Here is a 23,109-nt window from a genome sequence, read left to right as displayed (position 1 = left end):
ATCAAACACAATTTTTCCAGTTGAGACATATATAAATATATATACATACATACATACACACATACATACATACATACATATATATATATATATATATATATATATATATATTATATATATATATATACACACATATACATACACCACACACACATATGTACAGTATACATACGTGTGTTTGCGTGTATATTTATACATATCGATTATAATGAAATATAATCACTTATTATGTAATCTATCTGAATGCTTTCACAAAGTTTTGACAGTGTAATTAAGCTAAGAAAATAAGGAGAACGTTGGCAAAGGGATTTTGCCTTGTCCGTGAGAGCCAAGCAATGGATTATAAAAGTGAAAGTGTGCCTGGTTATGCTACAGAGAGCAGAGACAGTTTTCACGTCTCTACCTTCATGTTTTTGAGAAACTATCTTTCGCCCATAAGAGAATCTTCATAGTCTCGATAAGACCAAGAACTTACCCTGACAAGTACCGCCATTTGCAATGTACCCTGTACTGCAGGTGCAAGTGTAACTTCCAGGGGTGTTGGAGCAGACGCCGCCGACGCCGCAGGGATTCGAAGGACTGCACTCATTGATATCTGACGAAAAGAGAGTGGTCTTGTTTGAAAGACGTGGCAAAGCTTTGCATAACAGGAGAAGGTACAGGGTGGAATGGATGAATGAATGTTCTTCCGAGAGAGACACTGTATCTTGCGTAACGTTGGTTGTTTTTTTTATATATAGAAGCAGAAATAATGATAAAAGGAACATATGAAGCATTTACTGAGGAAATCCACTCACAGTTTAACACACCTATGTTCCTAATGCCATCTCCCCAATCGCACATCAAAAAGTGCTGTCTCTGAATATTTTCAGCTTTTTTATGATAATGAGACCGAAAATGGAAAATTACCACTCAAATTATTTCAGGGGGCGGTGAAACTCACAATATTGAGCCCTCTTCATGAATCAAGAGTCTGCGTGATTTCCGCTTCCAAACCCTGGCACGAGACTCCGTAGTAGGACATGAGAGCAAAGCTCCTTCACGCTCTCCCATGACGAGTATTTCTTGCTCAGAGAATCAGTCCCCGAAAGCAACTGGTTTGGTGCAGAAAGGAACAAAATTGGCCACAACAACTGCACCCGACATAAGGGGAACTAGCTTATCATTTTTTTTTCTTTCTTTCTTTTAACGTGCTTTTTCCCACTTTTTGTATGGGGTAAGCACGATGCCTTTGGGGTAGACCATAGTCTCGATCGGCTGCCCTGCCTGACATCGCTTAGACCCCGGTAGCGCAAGTACATGTATCGTGCCAAATCACCAGCTCCCTTTCTCCTAGCAGTGAGGAGAGTTGAGCGGTTAGGTCGACAGTTCGAGACGTGTGAGGTGTCTGTTATGTTTTTTAGAAGATGTTGGAGTGGCTTTGTTTGTGTGTGTATTAGTCTGTCAGCCTCGCTGACCAGTCGGCTGTGGATTTGAACCCGCACCACAGACCTCTACGAAGTCCGAAGCTGCTGCTCTACTGACCTGACCATCGAGGCTCTTGGGAACTAGCTTATCATCACAATATAAACTGTGTCGTAGTAGCCCAGTTGATTCCAGCTACACTCAGTAACCGCTGCCTGGTTGTCCCTGGTCCTGGCCTGGCTGCAGAGGGGTCCTGTGCAGTGATCACATGAATATACTGTATATAAGCAATGGCCTCTCCCTTGTCTCTGCCGCTCATGAATGACCTTTTAACCTATAAAAGACTAGCCAGTCAGGTGGAGCATTTCAAACTGGGGCTTATCATAAAACTTTCTGACTAACTATTGGGAAAACATTGGAAACTGATTTTCGCTGGCATGATGACGCGTGGAAACTTTTCTTTTTAATTCAAAAATTTAATCATTTGATCAATGAACTACATGACTGCACTGAACAGCTTGAATTCTTTATTGTGATATGTGACGTTGCTCATGATACTTGGAGGAGCAGTCAATTCATTTTAGTATATATACAAAAGGATAATCCGCGGCACATTCACGATAGATATCATGGCTATATACAATATGGTCTCAAGGAAACCAGCACAACTTGCTTTGACTATGAAAGCAGATGACAGACAAGAGACGCAGCAGACGCGAGTACAAATAACACGTCTGGAAGTTACTTTGTCTGTTAGTCAGGACCCCTGAACGAGAATGGAGGTCGAGGAGCAACACCACAAAGTTGCTTGCGAATGGAAGACTCGCTGACTTACCTTGACAAGAAGTGCCCGATAACTGGTAACCGGCTTGGCATTTGCATTCATAACTTCCGATGGTATTCACACAAGCGGAGTTGGCCCAGCAAGTAACACCGGGACATTCATTGATATCTGATGAAATGAGAATGTTTGATTAAAATGAGAGACAAACAGACAGACAGAGAGGAGGGGTAGGGAGGCTTTGGATGGAGGTTTTTAAAAAATATCTTGATTAACATCGTTGTTACTCATATTACAGTATGAAAAACTTGCCACAACAATTGGCTGACAACTAGAAACATAATTCGCTGATTAGTTTAAATGGGACACACCGGGTTTAAGAATGGTACCCATTCGTTTCATCTCATCCAAGTTTGAGAATCGAACACAAGTTTGCAGTTGAGATATATATATATATATATATATATATATATATATATATATATATATATATATATATATATATATATATATATATATATATATATATATATATATATAATCGGGGAGAGGAGAAGACGTATCCCAGAGGTCTTAAGATGTTTATAAAAAACTTATGGTGCAACATTTCAAGACTAGCATCTCATTCTCAAGCTAAAAAGTAACCAACATAAAATTAATGCAAGTGTTAACTGATTAAAAATAGTTATAAAAGTTACAGAAATCTGCATTAGGTCAAAAGAAAGGAAAGAAGCCATCAGGAAGGAGAAGGGAACGGAATGACAATTTGGGAGCACAACCACACCAGCAGAGAGGTACAGCATGAGAGGTACAGCACAAAGGTGCCCAAGAAGAAGACTGGGCGTTGAAGTGGGGAACTGCCCCTTTGATGAATAGTGACTCTAAAATTGTCAACATTTGGTGGTTGTTCGGCGCCCTGCCCGGGCTTTTAAAAACTTGGTACTGGATATTATATTTGCAACTTTTTGCATGGTCTCTGATATTAGAGAACTCAGGATTATTATTTAACTTGACATCAGTTCGATAATTGACGCCCTATGACAATCGATTCGCACATTTAACAACCTCAGCGTTGATCCCACGTAAGTCCCCAGACTACATCTAGGGCAGTCGAATTTATATACGGCACCTGAGGTCATCAAGGGACTTAGGCTGTCTTTTACAAAAAATTACTAGGTCTTATTTCTAATTACACCCCTTCCAATAAACTGAATATCATTCCCATTAATCCAGTCAATATCAGAAGTCTTTTCAAATTTAAAGGCAGCCTAGGTCCCTTGATGACCTCAGGTGTCGTATATAAATTCGACTGCCTTAGATGTAGTCTGGGGACTTCTGTGGGATCGACGCTGAGGTTGTTAAAGGTGCGAATCGATTGTCAAAGGGGCGTCAATTATTGAACTGGTGTCAAGTTAAATAATAATCCTGAGTTCTCTAATATCCGAGACCATGCAAAAAGATTCAAACATAATATCCGGTACCAAGATTTTAAAACCCTGGGCAGGGTGCCGAACAACACCAAATGTTGACAATTTTAGAGTCACTATTCATCAAAGGGGCAGTTCCCCACTTCAACGCCAAGTCTTCTTCTTGGGCACCTTTGTACTATATCTCTTGTGAGTAGCTTCTGCTGGTGTGGTTGTGCTCCCATATTGTCTTCCGTTCCCTTCTCCTTCCTGATGGCTTCTTTCCTTTCTTTTGACCTAATGCAGATTTCTGTAACTTTTATAACTATTTTTTAATCAATTAACACTTTCATTAATTTTATGTTGGTTACTTTTTAGCTTGAGAATGAGACGCTAGTCTTGAAACGTTGCACCATAAGTTTTTTATAAACATCTTAAGACTTCTGGGATATGTCTTCTCCTTTCCCGATTTGGATATTCGTTCAAGTTTTTAGATACTACCAACTACCTGTATTATATATATATTTATATATATATATATATATATATATATATATATATATATATATATATATATATATATATTATATATATATATATATATATATATATATATATATACATATATACAGATTTATATATATATATGTGTGTATGTATATATATTTATACATATTTTATATTTCAATAATATAGGTTGATTCACACATATATATATATATATATACAAACATTATATATATATATATATATATATATATATATATATATATATATATATATATATATATATATATATATATATATATATATATATATATATATATATAAACATAGTTCTATATACATACATATATACAGATTTAATAAATATATATGTGTGTATGTATGTTTGTGTGCATTTATACATATCACTTATTTTATATAATATTGTAGGGTCCCACACGGACCCACACACACACTGTCATATCACCTGGCTCGCTAATCTCCTCACGACGAGACCTATGTACACCAAGTGCACATGTACATGAAACACAGTAGATGTCCCACATTCTATGTACACATATTCTATTCATATTATAGTTCTGTTAAACAAATTATTCTTAACATAACCATTATAATGTAAGCATTCCAACTATGTGTATCACAACTTTAGTCATGTTTTGTATACCAATTTATGTATGTTTTTCAATCCTCCAACAAACACAGTTGGTTGTACTTTGACCTTTGTTTGTTCGCCTTGTGTCAGGTGCTACATTTCTGCTCACAAGAGCTATTGACCTGTCTATTTGTTGTTTGAATAAATTAGTAAGCTTGTAAACGCAGCCTGTTACTCATGCCTTTGCTACATTGGTAACCACAGAGATGTCTAACTCAGCCTGTTGCAACAATGACAGTCTCTCCAGTGACACCCTCGCCGCCACCTCCATATGCCACCATTCATGCCCCTCAACCCAGAAGCTTGGTTCTTCAGGGTGGAGACAATCTTCCATTCCAAGAAGATAATTCCTTAGCATGCATAGCAGATGCCGTTTATGAGTCCCTGTCAGACATTTTTGAACAAGTCACAGAATGGCTCAACAGAACTACAAACCCCTGTCACTTACGAGTCACTGAAGGATCAGCTGAAGTCATCCTCAAGCATGCCACCTGCCCTAAGAGCAAAGAAATTCCTGAACAACATATGGGCAGCCATAGGAGACAAAAGGCCATCACATGTCTACAACCTGTTGCTCATAACACTACCTGCCACAGACGGCCAACCTGAAACAACCCTGGACCTGGTGAGAGAGGTCCCCCTCACAAAACTGTCCGCCCAAACAGTGGCGTCTATGCCAAACGCCTACACCATGGCCATCGAAGAATTCCTAAAATCAGTCAATGCAATACACACAGCCCACAAGGCAGTGGAGCCCACCCAACCACCCATAGCAGCAGCAGCAGCATGAAGGTCACAGCAGGCAACCAACACGGAATCAGACACCCAACCAGGGGAACCAGCCACAACCATCCAAAAGCAGAACTTCTCCAAACAATTCAACAAAGGGAAGGCCAGACAGAAGAAAGACAAACAACCTCAGGGAATGTGCCTTTTCCATTGGAAGTTCGGAAAGAAAGCACGCAAATGTAACAGAGGTTTCCCATTTTCAAAAAACATGCAAGAGGGTCGCACTCATGACCCAACCAACTAAACATCAGCGGTGGGCAGACCGGTTGCCTCGTGAGAGAAGGGCCTGCTTACCGCTGTCTTTTTTCCAGATATGACAGTACAGGCTCCACGTGTTTCTACGTCTGGGACAAAAGATCAAACACAGAATTCCTCGTGGACACCGGGGCATGCAAATCATTCGTGCCAGCCAGCCTGCATGAATGACTCAACCCCACCCCACCCACTAACCTCCTTGTTTTCCACTGTCAGCAGAGCACCACTCAAGATGTGCAGGAAGCAAAACATGAATGTATCATTCAACAGAAAAGCCTACAGTAGGACCTCCTTCATGGCAGATGTAACTGGCTCTTTTAGGAGCAGATTTCCCAAAAGCACACAACCTACTAGTTGACGTAGCATCAAAACAACTGATCCCAAGAACAGCTCCAGCATCATCTCCTCAACAGCTACACAAACAATCCACCACTACATCATCACCAAAACAGCAGAGATGACAAACAAGCCCCATTGAAGCAGCTACCCCACTGCCAGAGATACACCAACTTCTACAAGACTACAAAGAGGTCTTCAAAGATGACCCACAGCATGACTTAACCAGACCAGCAAAACACAACATCCAGCACCATATACAGACGTAAGACCCCCAAGTCCACTCACACTTAAGATGGTTAGCCCCAGAGAAACTCGCCTATGCCAAACATGTGTTCAAAGAAATGGAGAATGCAGGAATATGCCAAAATGCCTCCAGCCCATGGGCATCCCCCCCCTCCACTTGATACCAAAACCAGACAGAACATGGTGCCCATGTGGAGACTACCTACAGCTAAACATCAGAACAAAGCCAGATAGATACCCTTTGCCGAACATAGCAGATATAACCAACCAAATGAACGGAGCAAAAATCTTCACCAAAATAGTCTACTGAAGGGGTACCTCCAAGTTCCTGTAGCAAAGGAAGATACAGAAAAGACAGCAATCATCACCCCCTTTTGCACCTACAAGTTCAACTACAGTTGTTTCAGCCTTCAGAACTCAGGGACAACTTTCCAAAGACTTATGGATAAACTGTTGGGCAACCTTCCCTTCTGCATGGTCTACGTCGATGACCTCCCCATATTTAGCCCCAACATCAAACAACACCTTAAAGACGTCAAGAAAGTGCTGTAGATACTTAAAGAAAATGGACTCATAGTAAGGGAAGACAAGTGCAAATGGGCAAAGAAAATGGTGGAATTTCTGGGACATCAAATAAGCCCAGACAGTATTAAACCACTCCATTAGAAAGTAAAAGCAATCACCGGCTTCCCAACACCAGCAACAATAAAATCAGTACAAGAATTTTCAGGACTTATCAACTATTATCATAGATTCATCCCAAATACTGCTAAAACTATGAGCCCTATATACACATGCTTACAAGGAAAACCAAAGAAACTAAATTGGTCAAAAGTTCAAGATAGTGCATTTCTTTCAGCAAAACAAGCAGTAACCTCTTTAGCTACAATAGTCTTTCCTCTACCCCATAGGTACCCTCACTTTGATGACTAACACAAGTAGCATGGCAATGGGTACAGTACTGGAGCAGGACACAGATGATGGTCATCGACCATTAGCATTCTTCAGGAAGAAGTCAACGTCAGTGGAACAAAAATACTCCACATTCAACAGGGAGCTCCTCACAGTCCACAAAGCCATCCATCACTTCCACCACATGATCAACCCTTGGTGCACGCCTTCATAAAGACAGCATATGCATGGTCAGCATGACAACAGTGTCACCTATCAGCAATAGCTGAACACTCCTACACCATCAAGTACCTGAAGGGTTCAGCAAACACTGTGGCAGACACACTTTCAAGAAACTGCATCAACACCATCCAGATCAGGACAGCCCATCCCGAAAATATCAGAGGTGCAGAGAGACAACATGGACCTACAGTGACTGTGGCGGGACAACCCTTCCCTCACATGGAGTGACCTGTCAATCAACAATGGAGAGATGACCATCGCCTGCAAAACAAGTACTGGAGGCCCCTGCCTTTACCTGTCAGAAGGCCTCAGAAAGAACTGCTTTCAACCTCACCCACAACCTGCCCCACCCACCAGGCCAGAAAACCGACCGAATTTTAGCAGAGTGATACATCTGCTGGGGAATGAAAAAGGACATAAACTGGATGAACAAATGCCTCCCATGTCAAACATCAAAAACAACAAGGCATGTGGAGAGTGGAATGGGAGAGTTCCACACAACACAGCACTGCCTCGCCCACATCCACGTCGACATGGTGGTACCTCGATGCCCCTCCAAGAGGTACAGATACCTAATCACCATCATCGACAGAAATACCATGTGGCCTGAAGCAATACCGATAGGACAACAGACGGCAGAGAGTTGTGCAAAAACTCTCATTGAATCGGTCAGCGGACACTGAGTCCCAGAGATCATCACAAGAAACAAGGGGACAAACTTCATGTCTGCCTTATTTAATGCCCTCACAGACAGTTTCGGGACAAAGATAATACACATGATGGCCTACAACCCAAAAGCTAACAGCATTTTCAAGAGACTACACTGGTCACTGAAAGCATCACTCACCACTACATGTCAAGGTGGGAGTTGGAGAAAGGAGATACCTTGGGTCTTACTGGCCTGAGAACAACACCACATGCAGCATTCAACACATCTCCAGCAGGAGCCCTATATTGTCAATCATTAACATTGCTGGCTGACATCTTTCAAGATCCAATGAACCCAACATCCCCATCTGACACCTGCAAAGCATTAGAATGAATAATGCCTGTCAAAGCAATGTACCACATGGCAAGAAAAGTGTACGTCCCTAACAAACCACAGAAAACAAAATATGTATTCATACAGATAGATGAACACAGAGGGCCCCTTGTCCCCAACCTACTCAGGACCATACCCCATCATCCAGAGAAGACACAATGCCTACCAAATGACAGTAGATGGCAGAACCTCGTGGGTTTCCATCGACCGATTAAAACCAGCATACCTACCAGACACCAACCTACAACCGTAGGCCTCTCCAAGAGGGGGAGTCCTGTAGGGTCCCACACTGACCCACACACAACTGTCATCTCACATAGCTCACTAATCTCCTCTCAACAAGACCTACATGCTCCAAATGCACATGTACAAGAAACACAGCAGATGTCCCACATTCTATGTACATATATTCGTATTCATATTATTGTTCTGTTAAACATGTTCTTAACGTATACATTATAATGTCAGTATTCCAGCTATGTGTATCATAACTTTATTCATGTTTTTTATACTGATTTATGTGTTTTTCCATCCTCCAACAAAACACGTTGTACTTTGAGTTTTGGTTGTACATTTCCGCTCACAAGAGCTATTGTCTGTTTGTTGTTTTTGTATACCTTGTTTTGACCACTGAGCTGATTAACAGCTCTCTGCTGGCCTGAAGGATTAGACTTATTTACGTGGCTAAGAATTTCTAGCAACGGGCTCACAGCTTAGAAGCTATGAGAAATGTCTGAAATAAATTCCTCTAACTCTTCATTGTTGTTTGAATAAATTCGGCCAACAAAGGGTACTGTTGTTTGAGTAAATTAGTAAGCTACAATATAATGACTTATAATATGTAATCTATTTGAATGCTTTCACAGAGCTTTGAAGGTGACCTTTTTTGCAGCATAACTGAGGACAATAGCATCTGAGACCAGACATGGTAACATAAGAACTCTAAGAACACTCTTTATATAGGCATGAGACATTTTGAGAATATGATCACTTTTCTAAATAAGTCCTAAAACTTACCGGTACATGTGCTGTTCATTTGACTGTACCCAGCATTGCATATACATTGATAACTTCCAGCAGTATTGCTGCACTTGGAGTTTTGAGGACATACTGCAGTACCTTGCGTGCATTCGTTGATATCTGGTCAAAGAGAAAATGCAGGTCAACAGAAAGAATTAAAAGAAAAAATGCATGCAAATAGGAGTGGATAGACAGAAAGATGAATAAATGGACAGATTAAATGGAGATGAGGATGCTAGTGTTAATAACTGAAAGGTCTATATCTGACAGGAGGAGAAAGACAGAAGACAGTCGAGGGAAAACTCACTCAAAGGAAGGAAGAGCAGTGTGGAATGTGACAACTCTATCCGTCATGTTAGGGCAACAAGGTGTGAAATGAGGACCCCTGGAAGATGGCACAAAGTTTGTCTACAGATCTTCTTAAGTGTGTTATGAACTTTGTCATTTCTCTCAAGAGTCCTTTTAGAGAGCGAGGGAAACACAGCTTTGAAGGATTATACATGTACAGTTCTCAAGGTTGTTATTATTAACTGTCCCCCTGATCCCAAGCTCTTGACGAGGTTTTGGGGGGAGCTAATGGATCCACTGCAGGGAGTGTATGATCCTTTGATGCGCTTACTCTCTCTTCCCTTCGTCCCCTTTCGTTGACGACCTTTTCATCGTTGGAGTACGGAATTCACTGCCCTTTCAACTTGAAGGTGGGTAGAGCTGGACAGCACTCCACCCCACCAGCAGAACTAGCGTACCCGACATGGTCGAGAGAGGGGACATTTTTTTGTTAAATCATGCCCTCAGTGCTTGGTCCGATATCGACGGACTGGCGACCCTTAAGGCACTGAGGGTATGGTTTATATCCAGGTGGGGATCTCAGGGCAGTCACCACTGTTGGTAACAGTATTGCTCCTCCCCCAGTTGGGCCTCCCTGATGAGAGGAACCTCAGCCTGAACGAAATAATATGAATCGTTCCAAGACGACTATTTCTAACCTCCCAACGACTTCTGGCACGGCTATGGACTGTTCTAAGGAAAGCCCAATTTACAAAAGTCAAAGTGGTATTAACCTTAATGCCATTTGGTAAACACAAAATGACTAAGTATTGTAACGTTGATTCACTTCGATCCGACTCCCTCTTTGTGGGTGGAAGTTGGTCAAGGTTTCTAACTTTGGAAACTGACCAAAAAATTTCAACATTAAAATGAGAAAAATATTTATTAAATAGGCATTCAGCGGCAGATTTGTCGTTCAGACAGATAAAAGAAAAGACGTGGCTTATAGAAGACACAACAAAAAGTCAGTCTGAGGATTATTTATCAATCAAAAATATGATTAATATACAGTAAATATAAAATGAAAAAACATGATATTATGAACAGCATTCAGGGCACCATTGTACGTCCTGAGAAATATAACGAGCCAATCGAAAAGAATATATTATAGACTCTCTTAAAAAGATATCTCCAAAGGATTGCGAACTATATGTTGTACTAAGTAAACAAATGAATAAACAAATGTTAAGAATTGCAAAAATAAAATTTTAAGGTCAAAATCTACCTCAGAAAATTAAAATTTTAGGCCAAAGCAGAGAAATAAGACCATATGTCCCAAATCTACTAGTGTCAAAACTGTAGTAAATATGGGCATGCAAAGAAATATTGTCGAAATGAATCTGTATGTGACGAAAATGCCACATAATGGAAGTGTAGAGAACCAAAGTGTATAAACTGTGAGCAAGACCATCATGCAAGGTCCAAAGAATGTATGTATTATTTATACAGTAGAGAGTTGAAAATATTACAAGAAAGAACTAGAGATGTCTATAAAAGAAGCTAAATTGAAATTGAAAGTGAAAGGAATTCAAGATCCGGCTCAGAAACATACATATTCTTCAATAACAAAAACCAGTAATGAAACAAAAATGTATACAGAGAGTAGTAAGGGAGCACAGAAAAGTAAACCTCAAGAAGAAATTAATGCTTTGCAAAAAAAAAAAAAAAAAATGGTAAAGAATAAAGAAACGTACAAATGATATGGATAATATTTTATCAAATTCATTTGAAATATTAATGCAAATAGGAGCACAAACAGGTACTAATGCAGAACTAAGAGAGAAAAGTTGTGATGGAAAGGAAATAAAAAAGAAAGGGTATTTGAAGAAAACACCAGCCAAAAATAAAAAAATAGTATTATTAGAGAAACATCATTAAAACCAAAGACAAAAGATATGAAGAAAGAACAAACACAGAAACAAGGAAAGAAATATCTCAAATAATAGTAAAACCTATGGGAGCAGACATCCAAAACACAGAAGAAGTAGAAGAGAACCATACCACAGATGACAATGATTACGTCAAGGGAGAAGAGATTACTTCATCACTAATAATTGGTGCAACAAGAACAAATGAAACAAGAAATACACATAATAAGGCATATGAATGTAATGAATGCTTCGTTGAATTGTGAATAATAACAAAAACAAAAAGAAAAGATTGTTTAACAAACATTATCAGAAATTATATGAAATATAAAAGAAAAGAAACCACTGATTTAAGCACCCATGAAAAAGGTTGCATGTGTATTGAACACTTAATATATTAATAAAAAAAATAAATTTCGTGAGTAAATTATTAGAAAAAATCCAAATTGATAATACAAAAAAGAAAGCAAAACTCGACCGCTATAACATAGTATTTTCAATAGCCATGTTATGCAACGGAACGTAAACAATCTACAGACCAGATTACACCGAGGAGAAATACAACGATTGCTAAAAGAACACGAACCAATGATATTATGCTTACAACATGTCAACAAAACTGTATCAACAATAGGTAAATAAAAAATCAACATCACGAGAAGAAGAAGAAGAAACTTAGTTACAGTCATATATGTACATAACAAAGTAGTTCATGACAAAGTACCTGCAAACGTGACTGACTTGCAAATATTAGGTAAAATAATACAACCTCAAAGAGAGCAGGAAGTAAAGTAGAAGAATTCATGGATTCAAATGACACGTGCTGTATAAATGATGATGAAATCAGCACATATCATTCAGAAACACGCAGAACATTTTCCTCAGTGGAATTAACTCTATGTGCCTCAAGTATGGTAGACAGTTTAGACTGGAATACAGTTGATGACTTGTACCCCAGTGATCATTTCCCAATATTAATTTTCCTCATTACAGAATAATCCTACAAAACATGTCCCTCACTATAACATTTATACAGAGATTGGGAGCGATATGAAATGAACACTAGGAATATCCCACCATTTGAATATTTAAAAGACCAGAATGAAACTAATTAATTTCTTCTTGAATTCATTCAAAATACTAGTGATAAAGCAGTACCAAAATCAAAATCTCATCCAACAAAATGCAAAGTTCCATGGTGGTCTGATAAGCTAACAGAACTAATAAAAATAAAACACCAAGTTGGGAGACAATGAGATAATTTGATTATAAAAAATCCAATAAAATGAATAAAACATCACTGATATTATAAGGAAATTTACAAAAACGGACTATATTATTATTAAACATTTGATACATTAAACCCTCTTTACAACAAAATATCTGAAAAATTTAAAGAGGAAGTAATCGAGGAAGAATCATTTTATGGAGGAAATATGTGTCAGATCTCTCTAATAATACTCCCATACAAAAAATATGTAAAAATTCAAGAAAATAAATGGTATCCATATTAAACCACCTTGACATTCCATATTAAAAGATGGAAAAAGAATATTTGATCCAAAATAAATAAGTAATATAATGGAAGAAAATTTAGCAAAAGTAACTAGTGATAAAAATTTAGATGAACACTTCTGCACAAAGAATAACAATATAGAATCAATAACAATACATTTTGAAACAATAGAAGATATACTGTATATTATAATAGAAAATTTAATACAGAAGAGTTGGAATATGCTTTCTTGAACAGCAATAAATTTGCTAATGGAGATGACAATATTTGTTTTGAGATGATCAGCCACTTAGCACCTTTGGTAGAGTCATACTTATTACAGTTTTATAATCATTTATGGCTTCGAAATTTATTTCCTGATGAATGGTGTAAAGCTACAATAATTCCTACCCCTAAACCTGGAAAGGATCCCAGTAATGTAAATAATTACAGACCAATATCTTTAACAAGCTGCTTATGCAAATTACTAGAAAAATGGTAAATGCTCGACTAACACAGCACATTCGAGAAAATGAAATTTTGACTCCCACTCAATCCGGGTCACAATGTAACAGATCTACAGTGGATTCTCTAGCTTAGAAGATCACATAAGAAGAGAATTTGAATGAAAACAAATTACTGTAGCTGTGCAATGTTAAAAACTTATATAAAAACAGCATCTGTGGACGTTTGCCTAGGTGTATCCAAAACTTTCTGACGGATCACGCTTTTCAGGTGAGAACTGATTGGAAGCGTCCTTAGCGGCACGCTATTTACTTTGACAATAAATGATGTCAGTAATAATCTGCTATTGGAATTACAAGCAACCTGCATATGGATGATTTTACCACATATTATTCAGCATCTCATCTCGCATAAAACATGCAGAAAAAATCATTAATAAAACCATAATAAAAATGGATGGATGGGTCTCATCTGTGGGATTTGAATTTTCCATAGATAAAACTCAAGCGGTCATGTTTAACAAAAATAAAAAGTGGAAGAAGGGTGAAGAAATAGATTTGAAAATCAGAAATCACACTATACCAATTGGCCAAACAGCTAAATTTTTGGGTTTAGTATTTGATATTCACTGGAATTGGGAAGCCCACATAACATACATGAAATCAAAATGTAGAAGAGCATTAAATCTAATTAAATAACTGTCCAGCAACATGTACAGGAGCCTTTAGATCACCAACTCATCTTTACAAATTGAATGTGGTAAACTGCCGCTCTCTCTCCATAGAGAATTAATGAGAACGAAAAGTATTCTAAGAATTCAGACAAGTGATTCAACAACCAAAAAAGTTATTTGTATTAACAGGTGTATTTGTAAACTTTGGAGTCACTGAATATAAATATACAATTGCCATTAACAGTAAAATGACCTCCTCCTTGGACTATGAATAGAATAAGAATTTGTACACACTCAAAATAATTATCAAAAAGTTTCACAATGGAACATATAAGTCGAAAAGGTCCACATTACACAATATACACAGGCAGATCTAAATCACAATATGGGGTGGGATGTGCTGCAGTATCCCAAGACAAAACGTATCAGTTCTCTCTACAGCTGAGTTATGCGCAATAGTATCAGCCATAAAAATAATTAAAGAAACCTCAATCAATAATTTTGTGATTTTTAGCGACTCTAGAAGCGCCATAGAAGCCATTCAAAGTTATAAACCAAAAAATAGCATTGTAAAGCAAATTAAGTTTTTGCTCCATAAGTTGTGTACTAATGGGAAAAATAGAAATATGTTGGGTCCCTGCCCGTATAGAGATTAAGGGAAATGAGGAGGCTGATAAAGCAGTTACAGAAGCAGCACAGAGGACAAGATGTGGATGACTTCAAGAATCATGATAAGTCATTGAGGAAAGGAAAGAAAGAGGAATAACCTAACCTTCACGGCCCCTCTTGGGATACTGGGCTACCAAAGAGGCGAAGGAAGAAGACGAGATTCCACGCTCGGCGACATCATCTAAGAAAGACCTGAGTAAGAGCAATACTATCTCAGATGTCCACGAAAGTCAGGGCATATGCATGAGATGGATTTTGAAGAAAAATAGAGCACCAAGATTAACGTCTGCAGAGAGATATTAATGACGATCAACAGCTGCAGATGATGATGGTATGTCCGTCCTGCGAATGCTGTTATTAAGTTACAGAGAACATAATGAGTTATGCAGAGCTCACTCGTTTGCTTGAATGAGGACTGAAGGTAATCCTGATCAAGTATGTACTTTGGCATATCAGTGTATGCCTGCATTATATCAAGAACATTATGTTAGCACACTAGCTATGTTCTAGAGTTCACTTATAAACTGCTAAGGGAACTCAGTATTCACGCACTTTATTCACTTATTAATCTATAAAACTATCAATAAAATCGCCTGAAGTGGTTTTTTGACCTGTAAATTTTTATAAGAATTTATTCACAATGTATGACCTGTTTCCTCTTATTTTCTCTTACTTTTATCATCACACATTACTTACTTGTTGCAAATTATAAATGAAGTCGCTCATAAATTCTATGGGCAACGTGGGAATATTGTCTACAGTCACGGCACACTGTGAAACCCAGATACCGGACGGCACTTTATGCTAGAATATGAAATCATCTGACAACATTTGCGACCAAATCATGATCTGAATGTACAATGCAGCTTCCAGAAGGTTCTAACAGAGTGTTTAGGATCCTCATCAGAAATTCTACATTAAAATGAAACTTACCAGTACAGACACCGTTGACTTTTATGAACCCAGTCTTACAGCTGCACGCATAACTTCCGTACGTGTTTTGGCACTGGGAGTTCGGACCACATGGATTGCTCTCACACTCATTTATATCTGGCGAAACGAGAAAAGTCACGTTAATGCAGTGGTTTCCAACCTGTGGGGCGCGCCCCCTTGGGGGCTCGAAGGGCTGCCAGGGGGCGCAAATGCTTGATGAAGGGGATAATTATATCTGAAAACTATTAATTATGATGGAATTCAGAATTTCAAAATACTGAGAAAATATTTCAGATATAAATATGAAATTTAGTTGTCTAAATATATAAACTATTTCAAATTCTATATTAAGGAATTAATCATTAAACAGTTATAAGAGATAACGAAAGTAATGTTTTGGAAATATGAAAATCGTACTGATTACACTACATATATATATAATTTATATATATATATATATATATATATATATATATATATATATATATATATATATATATATATATATATATATATATATATATATATATATATATATATATATATATATATATACTATATATATATATATATATATATATATATATATATATATATATATATATATATATATATATATATATATATATATATATATATATATATGATTATTATCACTTTTATATATATTCATTTATCACATTATATATGTGAAAAATAAGAAACAGGACAAGGTCCTTAACGGTTTCGACTTTATTTCGCGTTTTAATGATATGCTTGTTTATTTTCCATTTACCTTTCGTTAATCAATGCTAGCAGAACGAAATCGAGAAGCTGCTCCAAACTGTTACCTTAATAAAATAGTTTGCTTTGCCGACCTGAAGACGAGTCTGTTAAAAGTTTATCAAATCGTTTTGAAGATAATTTATTAGAGCTGGATATAGTTATATCATCCTCACCATCGTAGGCAAGTTGGGCAATCGTTCAACCTAAAAAGCACAAAAACAATTGCCCACTCACTGGAAACGATGGTGACTTGGATGAGTCGAATTCCAGCTTAGTGGTTTCAAATATATCTGAATAAACCAGGAATTATAGGTACGAAAGGTGATAAACTTTTAAAATCTTGTAGTCAGGTCGGCAACAAGTTTGACCTCCTTGTGATTAGGGTAAATCGGTTCGCTTCCAATCACGGCCGGAACCAGCGCACAATTTTTTCCCTTTTATCGACTTCGTAGTTACAAGCATAGTCCAAACTTGTCACAGAAGTTTTATCAGTTAAGTAGGGTTTTGTGGCTATTACTGTCTTACATATGTGTCTGGTAAAAGTGACCAGTAGATTCTGTCTATATATTTCAGCCTAAAAAGCAATAAAAACGATTGCCCCTTGGCTACGATGGTGAGGATGGCACCTTCAGCTCTTAAATATATCTGAAAACGCAGGTATATATATGTACGAGAGGTGATAAACTTTATCATTCTCGAGTCAGGTCGGCAACGTGACCTCCTTGTGATTAAGGTAACTCCGGGTTGCGCTTACTTAGGCCATGATATATGCTCTTCAATTTCTTCCCTTTGGATCTATCGGTGTAAATCTATCCAAATAACGAAGAATTAGCGAAGTTAAGAAGCATTGTGGCTACTCGTTCATATGTGTCTGGAAAAAGTGACCAGTAGATTCTGCATATATATATATATATATATATATATGATATATCGTGGAATATATATATATATATTATAATATATATATACTCGCCCATATATACCAGATATATACAGTATAAATATATTTATATAGTCAATATTCAAAGTAATATTGCAATTATTGACATGTGAAACCAACTACGAAAAAGTAAATTACAGTATTTAAGGTCAGGGGGCTAAGCAGAACATTCTAACTAATTCAATGAATGATAAAGTTAAGAATTGCTTTGATGGTAAAAGGTTAGAAATCACTGCGTTAATGGGAGACTCATCAAAGTTGGTGCGAGGGAGAGGTCACAAAGTGCTAATCCCCTATGAAATTGTTTTATGATTGTGATTATGTTCATGATGTTCATGTATGATCACTTTCATCATGTGTCAAAAAAAAAAAAACACATAAACAGAACCTTTGCAGATGTTTGAACTGCAAACAAGATCTAGTATAGGACACTTCTGTATTCTAGTCGTCATGTAAAACGAATGCTTAACGGAATGTAACTTGTACAGCAGGGTGGTCGGGTAGTGAACACTGTTCAGAGTTTGTTCCACAACTTTTCAATACCATAACTGAGGAATGAATGAAATGAGATGGTGTGACAGTAACATTCTGGTGTGGGCCTTTAGAGAAGCAGCAAAGAACCTTCGTCAATAATGCTAAGGTTTTTTTTCCATTTACCTTTCGTTAATCAATGCTACCAGATCGAAATTGAGAAGCTGCTCCAAACTGATACAATAAAATAGTTTGCTTTGACAGCGAAGACGGGTCTGTTTCAGCTCTAGTAAAATGTGTCTGAAGAAATTTATAAGCGGATATAGTTATATCCGCCTCAATGGCCGGGCAGTTTAGCTTCAGCTAACCCTAGCCCATCATGCTTGAGTCTGAATCTCCTCACTGGAAAGCTGGGCATCTTCACTTGTACTTCAAGTCGAATTGAAGGTTAGTGGTTGCAAACGTATGCAGAAAGCGTGAATAAACCAAGGAATTAAGGGAGTATAGTGATTATTACCAATCTAAAATAATTGTAGATTCCATCTGTATGAACAAGTTTGGTCTCTGTTAAGAGAAAATGTGCTTCACAATCACTGGGAACTAGCGCACCCTTTTTGCACCCGTGACTTTACTGACAACAGCATAGTCTGACTTGTCACAGACTAGTTTTATCAATAAGGTACTTTTGCTCTGGGACTGTCTAACGTCTGTTCACTTTGTCACCAAACACAGACTCAAAAGATCTCTCTCTCTCTGCTCTCTCTCGAGACCTCTGCTCTCAGTGAAGGCTAAGGCCTTTGCCTTTAATGGCACCTCGACTTTTAGGCTGTAGCAGAGAACATCTCAGTAAGCCAGAAACTACATTCCCGAAACCACTTCTAATAAGAAACTGCGTGGCTGAAGTTGCGCGTTACTTATGACATGATATATGTGATCGTACTGGTGTAAATCTAATAATCAAGTATTAGAAGAATCTTGACTCGTTCACTTTCGAGAAAAGCGGTAGGCTCTCGGACCAAAATTCTACCTCGGTGTGATAACTCGTGGAAAACCATTTTCGGTGTATGGCAACACAATTACTTGCCCATGACCTACCAGAGCTCATAGACAGTGTAAACCTTTTGAAGTCAACAGTTCAAAGTAACTGCAAGTGTCTATGACAACTTGGAAACCAACTACGAAAAGAAATCTATCCTACCTCATCTTTGCTGGACAATGCTGGAATCTGAATCAGGGGATCCAATGCTGGTGCCCCACACCCTATTAACTCTGTCAGCTGCTAATGGCAGGAACATTCTAACTAACCATCAGTGTATGATAAAGTTAATTCATATTGCTTTTGATGGTAAACGGTCCTTGGCAGGAACCCCTTTTCCTGGCGTGTCATCTGAGCGATTCTCATCAAATGTGCTTTCCATTAGAGAGGTCAGCAAAGTGCTAATCCTTGCATAATAGTTTATAATGCTTTCTAGGATCTGCATTTCACTATTCACACCCCTCAGCAATTTAACATCCTCACTGACTTGCTCCATATGAATGAATATATTTGCCTTAACAGTATTAATGGATATGAACGTCATCTCTTTACGTGTGATGTCATTTCACATGTAGTTGAGAGTATAAAATGTTCAGTGACACTCACCTCCACATTGCCCAAAACCTGCATTGCAACGGCATTCGTATCCTGCGTCTTTGTCCTGGCATACTGAGTTGGTGGGGCAGGTATCTTTTTCTGAGTGACATTCGTCATCCAACAATACGGCTGCAGAAAACAAGAAAAGACAATGACTCATTTCCCGGCCCTTGCTACTACGCATTTTGTACATTTTGTAGAACTTAACTCTACGTCGCGGAAGCCTATAAGAATCGTGTGTTCCTTTGGGCGGGAATAAACGTTTCTTAAGAATAAACTATCAAATAATAACACATATATGGCATAGACGGCAAGAGCAGCCTCTTTTAGGAAAATGGGAAAAATACGTCTTAATTTTATTTATGAAATTTTGGCTGTCAAACTAAGCACTGGGGCACTTCCGGCTATCCAGCTTGTAAGACAGCAAGAAGAGGGAGTTGGGGTGGTTGGACAGCAAACGGAGGGATTCAGAAAATTAAGGTAATGCCAAGGACCAGGATTTAGAAGTGGAACTGTGAAAAAGTAATAGGCAGAGAGGCTGGACAGCAAGACTGAAGAAAGGCAGTAGGAAGGGGGAGGGAGGGAGGGAGGGCTGCTGCAAACACCCTTCAGCAACGCCCACACTGCTGTTTCTTCTCAATCGATCGAGAATCACAGGAAGTATGAGTGATACGAAAACAACGGACAACTAATGGAATGTTTTGGACTGAGGTGCTGAAGAAGTCTCACTCCAAACACTAGACTCAAAAGATGAATGTGAAAGTGCAACAAGAGCGAGACCGATGCTCAGTGAAGTGGGAAGACTTCTCCACAATCAGCATACTCAGCAGACAGTCTTCTGATAGTCCTCCTACCTTCTACGCAGCAGGAACAGTGGCTCGAGCGGCATTCCTTCGGAAACAGCAGGCCCTTGCAGTCCCCTTTTTTTGCGTTCCTGATGCAGTAGCCGCCGTTGGCGGTGCAGTCGTCAGATGGTTGACAGTCTGTTGGGAATGTTAGAAGTCAATCAATAATGCCTCTCTCTTTGAGTCCTCAAAACACTCTCTCTCTCATCTCTCTCTCTCTCTCTCTCAGGGCTTTGAATGTTTACGTATCAAGCTACAAGATATCTAAATAAAACACGATACAAGCTCAAGGTACAAGATTAAGATATCAAGGTCAATATAACTAGTCAAGATACAATTTCAAGATACAAGATATCAAGATCAACATACACGATATAAAGATATCAAGATCAAGACATCAAGGTCAAGATATCAAGATATCGAAATACAAGATCAAGATATAGATATCAAGATATAAGATTAAGATACAAGATATCAAGATACAAGATATCAGGATATCAAGATACAAAATCAAGATACAAGCTATCAAGATACAAGTTCAAGATACAAGATCAAGATACAAGCTATCAAGATACAAGATCAAGATACTTATCAAGACACAAAAAGCGAATTCTTTCCCAGAAGAGTAAGAGCGACGAAATTCTCTATTGACGTCATATTATATTAATGAACATTTACCACCTCCATGATACTGTATCATTGTTGTATTTTGATCTCGGTGTTATATTTTCTACTCTAAAAGAAGAGAAAAAAAACAAATCAGTAGTCGAACAAGGCTGTCATCATCAATGTTGTGATCAGTGGCCCCAAAACTTGAAATGTCTGTGAAGACGAGAGGTTCCAGAATCCCGATGTGCACTCACCGTTGGGAAGGCCAGGCGGATCCTGCAAGGCACAATGAAGGTCAGTACAGAAAGGTGGGTGGCGATAATAACCTTCTTTCCTCCAGACACATCTCATATCAATAAAATTCAGCATTTGAAGAAGTTGGAGTAACTTATATATTTCAATGTTTACACAGATAGTCAAGATTCTGCACCAAAGCCACAATAAAACATCAGCTTTTTCAACAACTTTTTTTACAACTTTTCCAATCAACGAAAACAAATTTTTATTTTTGTTTATTTACTTTTCATTTCTTTACATATATATAATATATCGTTTATATTTATATACGTATACAATATATTTTTTTAAACATATATATAAATATATATATATATATATATATATATATATATATATATATATATATATATATATATATATATATATATATCAGTGTTTTACTGTTATTGTAATGTACTTCAAGAAACGATGAATTATTCTCTTGTAAAGACTTGGTGTTTTCGTTGTAACTTGTAAACAAAAGTTTCTGAAAAGCTGATGTTTTATTCCTTGACTATCTGTGTAAACATTGAAATATATAAGTTACTCCAACTTCTTCAAATGCTGAATTTTATTGATATGAGATGTGTCTGCAAGAAAGAAGGTTATTATTATCATTATATATATATATATATATATATATATATATATATATATATATATATATATATATATATATATATATATATATATATATATATATATATATATATATATATATATATATGTATATATATGGAAGTATATATGGAAAATATCACTTGTGGAACAGAAATAAATTTCTGACTTACATCAGGATCGTTCCCAGGTCTTTCAGTTGAAAGTCAATGACGCTATAACCGGACCACATAAGTCACAAAAGAATCTGGAACCTAAGTACCACCGTTCCCAAGGGTTTCACCTGGGCAGGCTAAGCTGCCTCGCATACCAGAGAAATTGACCCAACTTCCCGACCCAGACCCAAATGATAGCATTCATTCGAACTACCTCTCGTGAGTGAATATGAGAGGAGAAGTCGACCCATGTATTAAATCTTGTCAGCTAAACTAACTCGAATTCAGACGGGTAAAGTTGGTCGTGGGGCTACTTACCTTCTCGATCGCCGTGCTTTGTGCAAAGCTCAAAAGGAAGAAGGAGAAGAAGAAGCAGAACAAGAGGAACAATAACTTGGTCTTCATGATGACGTCTCGAAGCGCTGAAAAAAACCAGTTCACGCCAGGCTGCTTTCCTGAACACTGTCTGTGCGATGGTTCGAACTGTCCTCACAGCTTGCATGGGTTCTCGTACACTGAGCCAGGTAGCAATATCTTCGCATGCGCTTCCTGCTAACACCTGTGCTCGATCCCAGGGGTGGCAGACCAACAGCGCTGAGCGAGGTTAACATGCGACCTTCCTTAACTGATTGACAAAGAAAATGAGGAACGGTCTGTGAATTTGCCGGTGAGGTTTTTTCCATCGTGAAATATGCAAGAGCACAAAGAAGATGGAATTCTAATGTCTTCACCCTTCCCTGCCTAATGGAGAAAAAAACTGCGTTCAAATATAAGCTTCCAGGTTCGAACTCG

General features: G+C 37.9%; 1 protein-coding gene across 1 annotated transcript in view; it reads right to left on the bottom strand.

The window, feature by feature from the left end:
- The window catches only part of LOC136846449 (latent-transforming growth factor beta-binding protein 3-like), a 47,427-nt gene extending 24,549 nt beyond the window's left edge, over positions 1-22,878 (bottom strand). Inside the window, exons 1-8 of the mRNA XM_067117225.1 lie at positions 22,636-22,878; positions 21,520-21,541; positions 20,666-20,794; positions 19,821-19,940; positions 16,003-16,119; positions 9,570-9,692; positions 2,240-2,356; positions 476-595 (exon numbers count right to left, since the gene is read on the bottom strand). Coding sequence (XP_066973326.1) covers positions 476-595; positions 2,240-2,356; positions 9,570-9,692; positions 16,003-16,119; positions 19,821-19,940; positions 20,666-20,794; positions 21,520-21,541; positions 22,636-22,722 — 835 coding nt within the window. The 5' untranslated portion in view covers positions 22,723-22,878. The remainder of the gene's footprint in view (positions 1-475; positions 596-2,239; positions 2,357-9,569; positions 9,693-16,002; positions 16,120-19,820; positions 19,941-20,665; positions 20,795-21,519; positions 21,542-22,635) is intronic.
- Positions 22,879-23,109: the final 231 nt, after the last annotated feature.

Source organism: Macrobrachium rosenbergii, chromosome 15 (assembly GCF_040412425.1).
Source record: "Macrobrachium rosenbergii isolate ZJJX-2024 chromosome 15, ASM4041242v1, whole genome shotgun sequence".
Lineage (NCBI taxonomy): Eukaryota > Metazoa > Arthropoda > Malacostraca > Decapoda > Palaemonidae > Macrobrachium > Macrobrachium rosenbergii.
Note: the sequence above shows the minus strand (reverse complement) of the source record. Positions and strands in the feature narration are given on the sequence as shown.